Source organism: Micropterus dolomieu, linkage group LG09, assembly GCF_021292245.1.
Source record: "Micropterus dolomieu isolate WLL.071019.BEF.003 ecotype Adirondacks linkage group LG09, ASM2129224v1, whole genome shotgun sequence".
Classification (NCBI taxonomy): Eukaryota; Metazoa; Chordata; class Actinopteri; order Centrarchiformes; family Centrarchidae; genus Micropterus; species Micropterus dolomieu.
In genome coordinates, this window is record NC_060158.1 from 27443700 (window position 1) to 27457982 (window position 14283).

At 39.7% G+C, this 14283-nt stretch overlaps 1 protein-coding gene across 1 annotated transcript in view; it reads left to right on the top strand.

Annotated features, from left to right (window-relative positions):
* The window catches only part of LOC123977056 (retinoic acid receptor beta-like), a 182034-nt gene extending 178843 nt beyond the window's left edge, over nt 1-3191 (top strand). The window contains exon 8 of the mRNA XM_046059524.1: nt 3135-3191. Within this exon, the coding sequence (XP_045915480.1) occupies nt 3135-3145 (11 nt within the window). The 3' untranslated portion in view covers nt 3146-3191. The remainder of the gene's footprint in view (nt 1-3134) is intronic.
* Nucleotides 3192-14283: the final 11092 nt, after the last annotated feature.

Consider the following 14283-nt stretch of genomic DNA (forward strand, 5'->3'; position numbering starts at 1 on the left):
TAATTTAAATTTCAAGCAGCACACCACAAAGCTTGTTCAATCATGTTTTTATCAACTTAGAAATATAGCAAAAATTCGATCTATGTTAACTTTTAAGGACACCGAGACCATTTTACACGCCTTCATCTCATCACGCCTGGATTATTGCAACAGCCTTTTCACCTGTTTAACCCAAAAATCTATTGATCGACTCCAGACTGTCCAGAACTCAGCTGCCAGGCTTTTAACCAGAACAAAGAAATATGACCACATTACTCCTATTTTAGCTTCATTACACTGGCTCCCAGTATGTTTTAGAATTGACTTTAAAATTCTATTGATCACTTTTAAAGCTCTTCATGGCCTCTCGCCTTGTTATATTTCTGAACTTTTAGTCCCATACACACCAGCATGCACCTTGAGATCCTCGGGCAGAGGTCTGTTGTCTGTTCCAGAGTCTCGACTGAAAACTAAAGGGGACAGAGCGTTTGCTGTCAGGGCCCCGAGGCTCTGGAACAGCCTGCTGGAGGAAATCAGGTCGGCTGAGTCAGTGAACTCTTTTAAGTCCCTTCTTAAAACATACTTTTATAGGAGAGCCTTTCCCGATCTTATTTGACTTTATTTTATCCCTTTTATTATATTGTATTTTACTAATTTTATATTAATTTTTCATGCTCTTATCTTGTTTTTTTGTATTATTCCTTACACTTGTTAAAGCACTTTGTAACTTGTTTTTGAAAAGTGCTCTACAAATAAGGATTATTATTATTATTATTATTATTCTAGGTTAAGACCAGCTAAAGATGAGCTAAGAGGGATACATTCAGGAACCAGGGGGAAGAGAGAAACATAAAAGGGACCAAAAGATGTTTTACTTAAGATTTGGTGTTGGCATTTGACGTGTTCACATGTATGCTGGCAATGTATCTCCTCGATAAACCATGCCATGTTAAGTCTTCATCAGTCTCTGAAATTTCTTCATCACAACTGAATCTGGCTCACAATATTTCTTCAAAACAAAAGAATGTCTTTCTACTGGTTTTAAGGATGTCACTCTGTGCTCAGTCGCACCTGGATGCAGTATTCTGTCCATAGATGGATCATGTTGCTCTCAGCTCACTGGTGAGGAGGTGGTGTTCTAATCCATAAGTCTGAACAAAATTGAGCAGGTTTGGCCTGCAGCATTAGCTATCATAAACTAACTGTGAAATCAAACTATATTTGTGAAAACTAAAAGCTAGGGTCAACCCAAATGTTGTAAGGATGATCCTCCAATTCTGCACTGTGAGACAGACTCCTGGCCAGTAATCATCAAGATATGTTGCTCTGAATAAAACCGACATAGCTCGATAGACTAGATAACAACCAACTGTGGGTCATTATTTACCCTATGTTCTGTTAGAAAATAGCCTGTGGAGGTTTCTTGTAAACACCATCAAAGATGCATTGTAGCCTAACAAACATGTTGCAGGCATTTCCTTCCTCATAAACATTTGAAAAGAATATATTTGGAATATTCTGAAGGCTGAACTTCAATACACCACACTGGCACATATCGGTACTTACATCATTATATGATGTAGCAAATTACACGTCTAGCCACCAAGACAATGCTGATAACAACAAAGACTTACGGAAAGTTTGAGAACTGTGACTAAGCTGAGCTGTGAATGAGCATGAGCTGTAAATGGTGAAAAAACATGAAACGGTGTGAGTCTGAGACTGTGGGCCTCCCCTCAGACAAAGCTTGGAAAAAGGTGCCCCCCTTAGTTTACTGGTTTAGTTTCACTCAATTGCTGGATGCCTATTAGAGCATGATTTTGTGATCAGATAGAGACTCAACAATAGCCTAATATTACTGTTTGACTTAAAGTCTGACTACACCAAATACATAAAAATCATTTAAGAAATGCATTAGTTACTAACTCTGATAATGTAGGAAAACAGTCAAGTTCTCCCAAATGAATCTCTTTAACCAAATCTCACACTATATGATCCTCTTGTGATAAATAATATGTTTACTTCCATTTACTGAGCCTCCCTCGTAACTGTCTGGAGCCCCCTACTTTGAAAACCTGAGGTGTAAGAGAGATAGGTAACGTTTGCTAATTATTCATGCATTAATTATTAAATCACAGAAAGAATAATTTCTTTATGTTTGTTTTCACATTTACACTAGTGAAATTTGTTTATTGAATTTATTTTAAAATGGTGGTGCAGTGGTTAGCACTGTCGCCAGCAAGAAGGTCGCGGGTTCAAACCCCGGTTCCCCCGGCCTTTCTGTGTGGAGTTTGTATGTTCTCCCCGTGTCTGCATGGGTTCTCTCCGGGTGCTCCGGTGATTCAATGGAACTCGATATAGATCCAAAAAAACATGTTTTTAAATACTTATGAATGCGCACAAAGCTCTTAAAGTGCAAATTATATCATCATTTTAAATGCAACATACAAAATAAGGCTGAATCTTTGTAGGCAGAATATGTCCTTTAGTGGATAATGTCTACTGGTGTGGACAGATTATTTCTATAGCACTTTTCAAGACACTCAAAGATACTGTACAATACAACCAGCACATTAAGTTCATTAAAAATAGGTCTATATACTGTTTATAAGAATAGAATCGATACATAAAATACATAAAAGCAAGTGAAACAATAAAACTAGTAAAAAACAGCAAGTGAAACGTAAGGCTAATCTAAAGAGGTAGGTTATGCTAAGTGATCTGAATGTATCCAGGTCAGTACAGTCACAGATGTTTATGGGTGGGGAGCTCCTGATGGTGAAAGGTGGTTGGAACATGGAACATAATAAACTTAAATGGTCCAAAATGACATCCAAATATCTGACATGGTTAAAAAGTGAGTGAAGAATAATATGAAAAGTATAAATAAACTAAAAAGTATTATAGTATACTATTATATTGGTATAATACAATAAGAGAGGTAATTAGGAAGAACTCTGTTCCATTCTTCCCAGTATCCATGCTCACACTACCTACACAAATAAGATCACTTTGGTTATGTTTTATCAAGAGGCAACTTTCGGTGTGTAAAATGTATTATGGTTTGATTATTGTATTCTTTTGTACGTTCAGCACATGCTGTTCATTGTGTTGAACAGGCTGTGAGTGGAAAGTATTTCTCTTCCTCTTTACAGGTTTGCACTGAGTGTCCCCGTGGAGATCACAAGTGCAGCCACTCTGCTGCTTTGATGATCTGGGCCATCCACAACCTCAGCTTCACAGATGTTGAGTGTCGGTGGGAAATGCCCAATGTGACATCAGAGAAGGTCAAGGCAGTGGAGATGCCTCTTCTATCGTGGGAGTACAAGCCTTGTAGGGGCTTGTACAGTAACCCCGGATGACAGTAAGTGGCTGCTAAGTCAATTCTAAGGCCGGTTTACTGGGACTTCCTAGCTGCTCACTCCTGAGCTTGAAACCCCACAGGAACCTTTGCTTTCCTCTCCATTGACTGCATCCTAGCCACCTTCAAACACCCGGGCAGGGATGGTATCGTTGTGGCTATAAAGATGTCAGAAGAGCAGTTAATGGCCATTCAGACAGGGACAGTAGGGCAGAAGGATCACCTCTGGCATACTCTGATGAAAGGTCGGCTGACAGCTAGCAACTTTGTGTGAAGTGTGCTGATGAAGAAGTGGGTCACCCCGTCCCTTATGCACAAGCTTTCTGGGATTCAGGACCTGCATGAGGACAGTAGGGTATAGCTAATGAGTAGGAAGGGATCAAGGCATTTGAAGAAACCACTAGCATGAAGTTCAGAGGCTGGCTCAGTCTGGGATCCCGTGTGCCTCCCCTGATGGTCTGGTGGGGGAGACAGGCATCACTGAGGTGAAGTGCCCATTCTGGTGGAGGGACCATACTGTTGAGGAAGCAGTGCAGGAGGAGGAAGGTGGCGCCTACCGGTTGAAGGATCACCACTACTGGCACCAGTAAAGTGGCAGCTTCACATCTCTGGGAAGACCACCTGCTACTTCACCACCTGGACACCCAAGCAGTGTGTGATCATACCCATCTCCTGTGATGACTTCTGGCAGCCTACCTTGGGGATCTTGGAGTCCTTCTACAAGGATCACATGCTTCCACAGCTTGCGTAGAACTGTCAATGGACTAAAACGTTGTACCTAGTAACAGGGAGGCATATGATCCAAAACATTAGAGGAAATCCACACAATGGTGATTATTTATTATAGGTATAAAAAGTAATGGAATTTATGGTCACTTTCTATGATGCATTATAAATAATTATAATGTGTTATAATCTAATCTGCTTATAGTACTTCTTAGTGTAATCTTAGTGTATTAAAATTTTCACAGTTGTTATAACGTGTTACAGTGTGATTACGCATTACATAAAGTGGTCATTAAGTTGACAAAAATACCAAACCCAACAGGCCTTTTTCACAGCAAACATTTAGACTTGTCATAGCAATGTTACTAATAACGTTACTTTGCTCTATTTCAGTGTCCCCACGTGTCTGCCAGCATCAGTACTTTGACCCTGAAACTGAAGCAGCTAAATGGAATTCAGCCATAATGTCTTTAAGGAAAAAGGCCCATGCATGTGTTAAAACGATAACACAACATTTGAATTTTTGTTGTAGACCAAAACAAGCATAAATAAATTCATATTAAGAAAATCTATCTTTGAATCGCCTACACTCAATGCCAAATGTTGCATAACTTCCAACCTTGCGCTTGTCCTTATCCTGAACAGAGTAGTAGCGCCACTTAGTGCTGAAACTTGTTTTTGTTGCCTTTTATCACATAAAGAAAAAACAACAGATGTTCCCTAGAGGATCTCTGGGAAAAATCTGTCTTCGTGCTTGCCTAATTCAGGTTGTGTAATTGAATCCAATGGGCTGGTAAATAGACTGATTTTATTTGATTTATTCTTTGTGCCTTGGAAAAAGTCAAAATTATGTCCAAAACCCTCAATACAGGAAACTAAAAGAGTGAAAAACCTTTATCTGCTTTTTAGATCAATATGGCGATGTGAGACTAAACATATAACCATAACTTGAATCACATAGATTATTATAATGCAATTGTTTTTTTTGAGTGTAAAATTCTCTCACTTTAGCTCTCTCTGGCCTCCTCTCTTCCTGACTGGATTTCACTTGAGTGTTTCCATTTTCTACTTTATACTTCAGTACAATACATTTCAGGTGAAAGCATTGTGCTTTTTACTCCAATACATTTATATTACAGTGTTAGTCACTTTGGTTTCCATTCAAAAAAATAGCTTCCTAAATTATAACACCTACTTTCAGATTGGGCAGCATCACAACACTTCACTAACTATACACATTAGAGCTGCCTCCATCATGCAATCAGAGGACCACAGAGGTCTGGTCTGGCTGATTAACACAAAGCATATGCGTCGCCAGTCAGAAAATAGTATTAAAAACATTAGTAAGATACAAAAACGGCACAATAGTTGTAACGATGTCAATAAATCTAAAGCAACATCCTCAAAACTCTTCAAAGGTCTAAAGATAAAAAAGAAACAAAATGAACTAGAACTGCAAGCAGTTGTAAAGCCTCCCGGCGCCAGCTGGCCCGACTCGACCCAGGTGGCCCGCCGTGGCTCGGGGGACCCATGGAGAATAAACGACCAGAGTTATAAGGGACTTGCGATTACGGAGATATAAAATGAATGTATATCTATGGGAGTGTCATTTGATATACGCTTAGTAGCTCCACCTAGAGGCCAAATTTCACACAGTGCGTCGGGAGGGCGTGGCAAGGCCCCTGAGTTTGGTATATATCGGCCATTGCAAACCTAAGATATCACATCGCATCCAGTTTTTTGCGTTTCGGCAAAAAATTGTTAGCCTTTAATTCAGACGTTTTTTGGCGGATCAAAATTCCCTCTACAAACTTTTAGCGGCTCGGTCCAGAGATCATCCGTGCCAAGTTTCGTGGCGATCGGACTTGCGGTTTCGGAGGAGTTCCAGTTTTCGCGATTTAGAAAAATGAAAACGTCATCACACAGAGGCATGTCCTATACCGTACGAATCGGCAGCATCCCGCAAAAACGGAGACATAAGGTTTATGAATGTGCGATGTAGTGGCACATAGTTATGAGGCAAAATGTCCTTTGGTTCAAAATCCCATGATGGTATTTGAGCTCCAATTATAGCACCACCTATAAGCCGAATTGCACCAAATTTTTCAGGTGTCATCAGGGGCCCATGGGGAACAAATGACCCAAATTTGGTACCAATGGAGATATAAAATGCATGTAAGTCAATGGGATTTTTTTTTTTTTTTGATCTGTAATAATGGCGCCTCCTATGGGCATATTTGGGTGAACTTGGTACATGAAGTAAGGGGATCATACTGAACAATTGCAAAAAAAACGTTTAGGGGGAAATGGGTGTGGCCTATACCACGAGATTCAGCTGGATCCCCCGAACGCGTGGATATATGGTTTTTGTTATGCGCCTTCGTAGGCGTGAGTTCCAAGCCCAAATCCGTTGACCTTGCTTATAGCGCCCTCTATAGGTGTGCGAATTTTTAATAAAGAATAATAATAATAATAGGGTTCCCGGCTCCACTGGTACTGGGATCCGCGATACATTGCATTCGTGGTTCCCAGCTCACTCGGGCTTGCATCCCTAATTAAAGGGAGGGAGGTAAGTGATTCTGCAGAAGGACTGTTGATATTTGAACTCAACTGCCAAACACATACACCCCTCCCTTCAGTGATCCCTCTGAAGCTCCCTCCATCACTCCTGTGAACGAACACTACCTATTGCTGATTGTCTGGTTTAGGGCAAGGTCCACACCACTTTCTTTGTTTTTCATTTACAGAGCTAGGGCTGTGTAGGAAAACGAGATTTTTCTGTCAGAGCACACAGAGGACAGAGAGCTGGCAAACCATGAGGAAATATTCACTGAATTTAACAAAACATGTATTTGTTGTATCTAGTAGTCCCTCTCCTCTGTTTGCCTTTTGTTCTCTGCTGTTTCCCCCATCCTATTGTGTCTGTCTGTCTGTTTTCCCCTTGTGTGTCTGCTTGGTTGCAGGTGGGCGTGGTTCTGTCCCCCTGGCTCCTGCTCGCTGTCTCCACACACCTGCACCTCATTCCACCTGTTATATACCCGGGTCCAGCACGCCAGTATTCGCCAGATTGTCTGCGTATCTTCTGTAGTACACACCTTGGCCTGCTTCGTAGCAAACTAGTTTTTGTGACCTTCCCTTTTGCATGCTATCCTTTGTCTGTTCTCCCTCCTTCTCACAGAACCACCCGAACCTGCCTGCCCACCTGCTCATCACTCGCCGCACCAGCCTCGCCATCAGCCCAGTAGTTCCCTGTCTGGACCTGGATCATTCCCACTTGCCCTCTGAGAACTTTGCCGAACTCTTCAATAAAGACCCACTTTGCTTGCTATCTATACTGCTGTCTCTGTTGTGCCTTGGAGTCCAGTTTAAGTACACATAACAGTATTGGATTCCAATCTATTCAATTCAATTCAATTCAATTTTATTTATATAGCGCCAAATCACAACAACAGTTATCTCACAGCGCTTTTCATAAAAGAGCAGGTCTAGACCGTACTCTGTGATGTTATTTACGGAAGCCCAACAGTTCCCACCAAGAGCAGAGAGCGGACTTATCAAACAGTAAATCTATTCTATAAAAAAGTAAAAGGGGAAAGTAAATTAAGGACAAAAATGTAATGTAAATGATATCAGTTGCTATTTGGACGCTGCAGCTGATCGGACTGGTCTAGGGTGCGTTTCCCAAAAGTATCTTTGCTAACTACGGTTGCAACTTCCTTGGTTAGAACTATGCTATACTTTCCCAAAACCCTAGTTTGAGCTATCGAGTCAACTATGTTGGTAACTTGCATGATATGAACCATCATTAAGCGACGCAGGTGTTTCCAGAAACCATATCCAGACGAACGTTCACAACCACTGTCGTTAAGTTGCATAGTTCGAACTACAGCTCCTGACCTGTGGTTAGAAGTTTAGTTAATCAGAATCAGAATCAGAATCAGAATCAGCTTTATTTGCCAGGTATGTGTACACATACAAGGAATTTGACTCTGGATTGTACAATGCTCACAGTGTGCTTACTTACAATACAATAATAACACAATAATACAATAATAAAATCAGACACAGGCCACAGTATAGAGAACACACACATACACACTATAAGCAAAAACAATATAGACAGATTGAGACAACAGTGCAGTGAGCAGAGTGCAAAGGATGCAGGAGTAAAATTGTTATTATTATTATTATATATAGAGATATACAGGTACACAAACACATACATGCATACATGTACACAGTGTGGTGGAGCACAGTGCAAAGGTTGCTGGAATAAATAAGTTTTATGTGCAGGTCTAGAAAATGATGAATAAATAATGTCATGGTGACTACGTCACAGATAGCAGAAAATGCAAAAGGAGGTGGATGTAATGTGAGTAAGAAGGGAATGTTCGATAATGTTACAAGAATACTTAAGGTGAAGTTTTTTTTAAATGTAGTTGTAAAAGTTCACCTAAATGTATTTGTTGGGTCATGGGCAGGGTTGTAGTGTAGACCATCTAAGAAAAGCAGGTGTTTTCTCACAGATTACTAATCTGTTCATTTAATATGAGTCACCCAGAGGTAAAACAACAAAATGGAGAATGTAAAGACAAGACTTTTAATATTACCTTCATGTGTAGCCTGTGTGTGTACATTACTAGGCCAATGAAGAAGATGGGTGTTCTCAAGTCTTACATAAAAACATATAGGGGAGAGCAGGGTAAGTTGTCACACTGTTCATAACTCCAACACTAGAGGCTCTATCTCAAAAATCAAATAGCCACTTTGTGTGACTTCTTGTTCTATGGTCAACTTCCTGTTCACATGTGGTCAAGGTCATTCTAATCTGAGGTGAGTGCAACTTTCTTATTTGTTTGCTTTAAAAAACATTTGCACTTTACATTTTATGTTATCCAACTTTGTTAGGTATAAATGACAATTTTGCTCAAACAGTGTGAAATTGTGTAATTACCTCTGACAGCAGTATTAATCTGATCTCTGGGCTGCTCAAGAATGAATTCATGACACTGTATGAAGTAGTGTGCGTGTGGGAATATACATTCTCATACTGTAGGCATGTAGTATGTTAGTAGACAAACACGCACACACACACACACACACACGCGCGCGCGCACACACTTCTTTATACAGTCATTAATTTAGTTAGGCAACAAGGTTAGTAGATGAATAATGTAATTTATTTGTAATTGCAATGTAGGAAATGTGTTTTAGAAGAAAGGAAGGAAGATTGTTTTATTATAATTATCAACAGAATTTCAGACAGTATGTGGATAAAGAGTGTGAAATGCAACAAATAGGCCCATGATGCTTGCACCTCAGGCCAGGCAATTTCTATGTGCCAGAACTGTGACTCTAAATAAGACTCTGATTAGTCAGATACAGATACATATACAGTGGGTACGGAAAGTATTCAGACCCCTTTAAATTTTTCACTCTTTGTTTCATTGCAGCCATTTTCCAAAAATCAAAAAAGTTCATTTTATTTCTCAGTAATGTACACTCAGCACCCCATCTTGACAGAAAAAAACAGAAATGTAGAAATTTTTGCAAATTTATTAAAAAAGAAAAACTGAAATATCACATGGTCATAAGTATTCAGACCCTTTGCCGTGACACTCATATTTAACTCAGGTGCTGTCTATTTCTTCTGATCATCCTTGAGATGGTTCTACACCTTCATTTGAGTCCAGCTGTGTTTGATTATACTGTATAATCACACTGTACCTTGTATGAGTAGTGAGTGTGAACACATCATTACAGAGACCTGCCCCATCAACATCCCGGATCAAGCACTCAGTGGGAGGTCCATGTTCCGACGTGCCAGAGCAAGACTCCTGCAAGATGAGAGGAAGTGGACTCTTGGACTATGCTTGGTGCACAAACGCAGTCAAGATGGACTCTGTTTCCCAAATGTCAGACTGTTTATTGTGAAGATGGAACTTTTATATCAGAATCCGAATCAGCTTTATTTGCCAGTTATGTGTACACATACGAGAAAATTGACTCTGGATTGTACAATGCTCACAATGTGCTTACTTATACAATAATACAGTAATAAAATCAAACACAGGCTACAGTATAGAGAACACATATATACACACTATAAATTATCATCTGGTTGCTGCTGTTTACATTCAGCCCAGATGCAAATTCAAAAAATTCAGTATGGAATGTTCGGGGTGCATATGTGTATTTTTATGTATATAAATATTATAAATATTGTTTTATTCTATTTTATATGTAACCATATTTAATTATATTATATGTTGTGTGTGTAGCACAAAGGAAAAACAAATTTCGTTTCGTTATGCAGCCTTGTGCTGTATAATGACTAATAAACAACCTTGTACCTTGAAGTAACTGAGAGCAGAAAAAACTAAAAAAACGGAGCATTCAGAGCAGAGGGAAATCTGAGGTTTTAGCTCAAGGGTATTTCTTTTAATATGTTTACCCTATTTTTTGAAGGTTGGCCACATTTAACATCTGACAGTGTAACATACTTTAAGCAAGTTATCTGCAGTATTCCATTCAATTACCATAGTTCTATTTGCACTTTGAATGTCGATTTTAAAGTTCAAAATAAAGTGTTTGTGCCTCTTACTGTTCTGCCAGCAATTTTGTTTGGATTGAAAGGACAGATTTTCCAGATTCTCTAGTCATGATTGTTTTTATTTTTAGTTTGGTTCTTACCCTGCTTGACCTATAAGCTGCCTTTGACACAGTCAACCACAGGATCCTGCTCTCCGCTCTCGAGTAAATCACTCCTGTGGTTTGAATCCTACCTCTCGGGGCGTTCCTACAATGTTTTGTGGCAAGGACAATTATCCTCCTCCCACTGCCTCTCTGCAGGGGTGCCCCAAGGCTCAGTGCTGGGGCCCCTTCTCTTCTCAATTTACACCACCTCACTGGGGCTGATCATTCACTCGTACGGCTTCTCTTACCACTGCTACGCAGACGATACGCGACTCTACCTATCCTTCCCGCAAGGCGATCCCACCATCTAGGTGCGGATCACGGACTGTCTCTCGGACATATCTGCATGGATGAAGGCTTGCCACCTTCAACTAAACCTCTCTAAGACTGAACTCTTGGTCATTCCAGCCAAGCAATCTATCCACCATAACATCAAACTACAAATTGACTCCTCAACCATCACTCCAAACAGGGTGGTGAGAATCTTGGGTGTCATGATTCATGACCAGCTGTCCTTTTCAGACCATGTTGCTGCTGTCTCTCGGTCATGCCGCTTTGCTCTATACAACATAAGGCAAATCAGGCCCTACGTCACTCATTACACCACCCAGCTTCTGGTACAGGCCATGGTTATCTCTGGCTCTGCCATCCCTTCACACAAAGCATCATCTGATTTGATATTCCATCACATTCCATTGATGTGATATGTACTATGAGCTCTTACTAGTATTTATTGCTGCTCTTACTAGTATGTATTGTCAGTTGTAGATCTGTATTTGATGCTCTGTTGATGCTTATATGTTGTTCCTCAAATGTAAGTCGCATTGGATAAAAGCGTAAATTGAGTAAATGTAAATGTAATGTAAATGTAGTTCTGGTGTGAATTTTAAATATAATATATTAAATCCATATTCACAATTAAGTAGCGGTATTTTTATTGTTTGATAATCCAGTGTGACAACTTACCTGCCAATGGGGAAAATTGTTACAAGGGCACACTCTCACTATTCAACAGTCAACAACTCCGTAATGAGAGGAGATATGAAGATGTGATGACTACAAAATATGTGCCCGAGACTTCATTCTTTCATTTGGCATGACATTTGTACCATTGTGATATACGGTGGTAAATATTAGACAGTGTGAAAAGTGTGACGACATACCCCACATATACATAAAAGTTGCTATTATTGCGTTGCTATTGTTTCAAAGATAAATTCAAACTTATGTCTGTCTCAATAAATAACACACACACACACCGCTTAGCAAACTGAGCTGTTTTCTAGACACAGCAGGTATTATCGGCTGAGCCAATCATAATAGCGTTAGTGTTGAAAAGATATTTGAAGATTAAACCTATTTTACTAAATGTTTTGTAATTGCTAATAGTTCTTGATTTTTTCTTCTAAAATGTTGCTATTGTTATAAAAAGGTTCTATATTTAGGCTGAATAAAATTATTGGGTTATATGTTGTTGATTTTCTTGTTATTGCCTGTATACAACTACAACATGAAAAGCCTAGATAATAAATTAGCATGATAATTTCACTTAATATCGGTCACAACTGTCATACTTAGGCATATTGTGACGTTTTGTGAGTTTTGCTAGTGTCCCGCCGTGAAAGTCAGACAAACCCATCTGGTTAGTTCGAACTCTGTCGGTTCAAACTAGGTTAGTTCAAGAAATACCAACAAGGTACGACAGTTTTGGGAAACCAAAATATGTTGGTTAGTTTAACGATGCATCGAACCAGGATAGTTCAATGCTATTAAGCAAGCTGTGTTGTTTAACCCTATGACACTTATTAGTAATGTAAAAATGTAAACTGTAATTTGTCTTTTGGCAGTTAAAGTAATCAAGAATAAATGCTGGTAAAAAAAATTCCAAGAACGTGCAGTCCTGTGGAAGTAACCAGGGAAACTATATCTACATCTTGAATCGGGGTTGATTGGCCCTACAGATGGTTTGAGATACTGTATATGTGTGAATATGTGAACTTTTAATCACTAGATTTCTTCACTATAAAACTGAGCGAGATTCCATTTCAGTTCCACACCACATGTCTCTCAGGACAAAGGAATAGACGTTTCAGCTCGAACAATCCGCGCCTCAAAAACCCTCCTTCTTTGGCTAGTTGACAAAAATGGAATTTCCCTTTAGGCTGGATCTCACATCTTTGTGTTTTTTTTTATCCTAGATTAACTTAAACTTATTTGTTTTGTTTTTTTCGTGCTTAAGTCTGCTCATAATTTTTCTTTTGACTTCATCTTTTTGTACCACCAAGCCTTGCAATTTTATAGCACAATATTTCCTTCTACATTTTTCCTTCTGTGCACTCACTATATCAAACAGTCCTTTTCTCATACACAATAACGAGATCCTCTTCAAACATTTTCAACATATAAGATCATTCATATAGCGGTATGGTTCTAAACTTTCTCAGCTCAGAAGGGCATTGGTTTGTCAAAGTGATTAACTGGTCAAGAACATGAGTTTATACAGATATGAGATTCTTATTTGCCAGAGTTAATACTAAACATTATTGCTCTAAAGAATTACTTAAGCCTAGCTGAAGAAGTTAGGGTTGCCAGATACTTTAACTCGACATCCAGCCAAATGCAAAAGTAATTACTTTCTGAAAGAAGCCTACTCAGTCCCCCACCCCTCTGGTCAGAGAGGTGGGCATAGGGCCTGTCGAACAGTCGGTCGTCAGAGAGAGGGAGGCAGAACTGTTGTCTCTAATGAAGTCTGGGCCATCATCGTTGATCATGTGGTGAAACGAGGCCTTAATATGGCAAATGCAGCCGAATCAGTTGATCTAAATCATATAATAAAGATCAACTGTCAGTTTTATCATCCCTGCCTTTCAGCAAGAAAACCGGTAAGTCTGGAGTCATTATCACAGTGATGGATACCACCTGGTTTGTTAGAGCTCCTGGATGTTATAACAGCAGTCATTATTGTCGTTGGAATCACCTGAGGCCGAGTCTGAATGACTGTCGTTGGCATTGTCACAAGGCCATGGGTCAAGGACTATGACAACACTTATCCCCCCTTAAAATGCTGTCTTTGCAGGAGATTGAAAAAACGCTCACATTTGGCCTCCTGTGACAATGCGCCTGGGGTGACTCTAACAACCATAACGACGGCATCACAACAGCCAGAAGCACTAACGAACCAAGTGATATACATCTACAGGATAACACCACAGAGCTCCCAGCCAGTCAGTCATGGATGAGAGGTGAAACGTCTTCAAGCAGCCTCAACCAAGTACAGTCGCCCTTGATTTTAACCCACTTTGGAAAACTCTTCAGACTTAAACACAGATACAGCTAGGCTACAAGCCTCCAAAATATACAAATGGAAATTCATAGTATAAACAAAATATGTATGCTGACAGGATCGTATGCCCTGAAAGGGCTCAGACTGAGAAAGCTGTCAAAAACACACATTAAGAGGCACCACTGTCTAATTTAGCATTGGGGTATTTAAGATGGCGGCTCTCTGGTTTCAGGAGTCT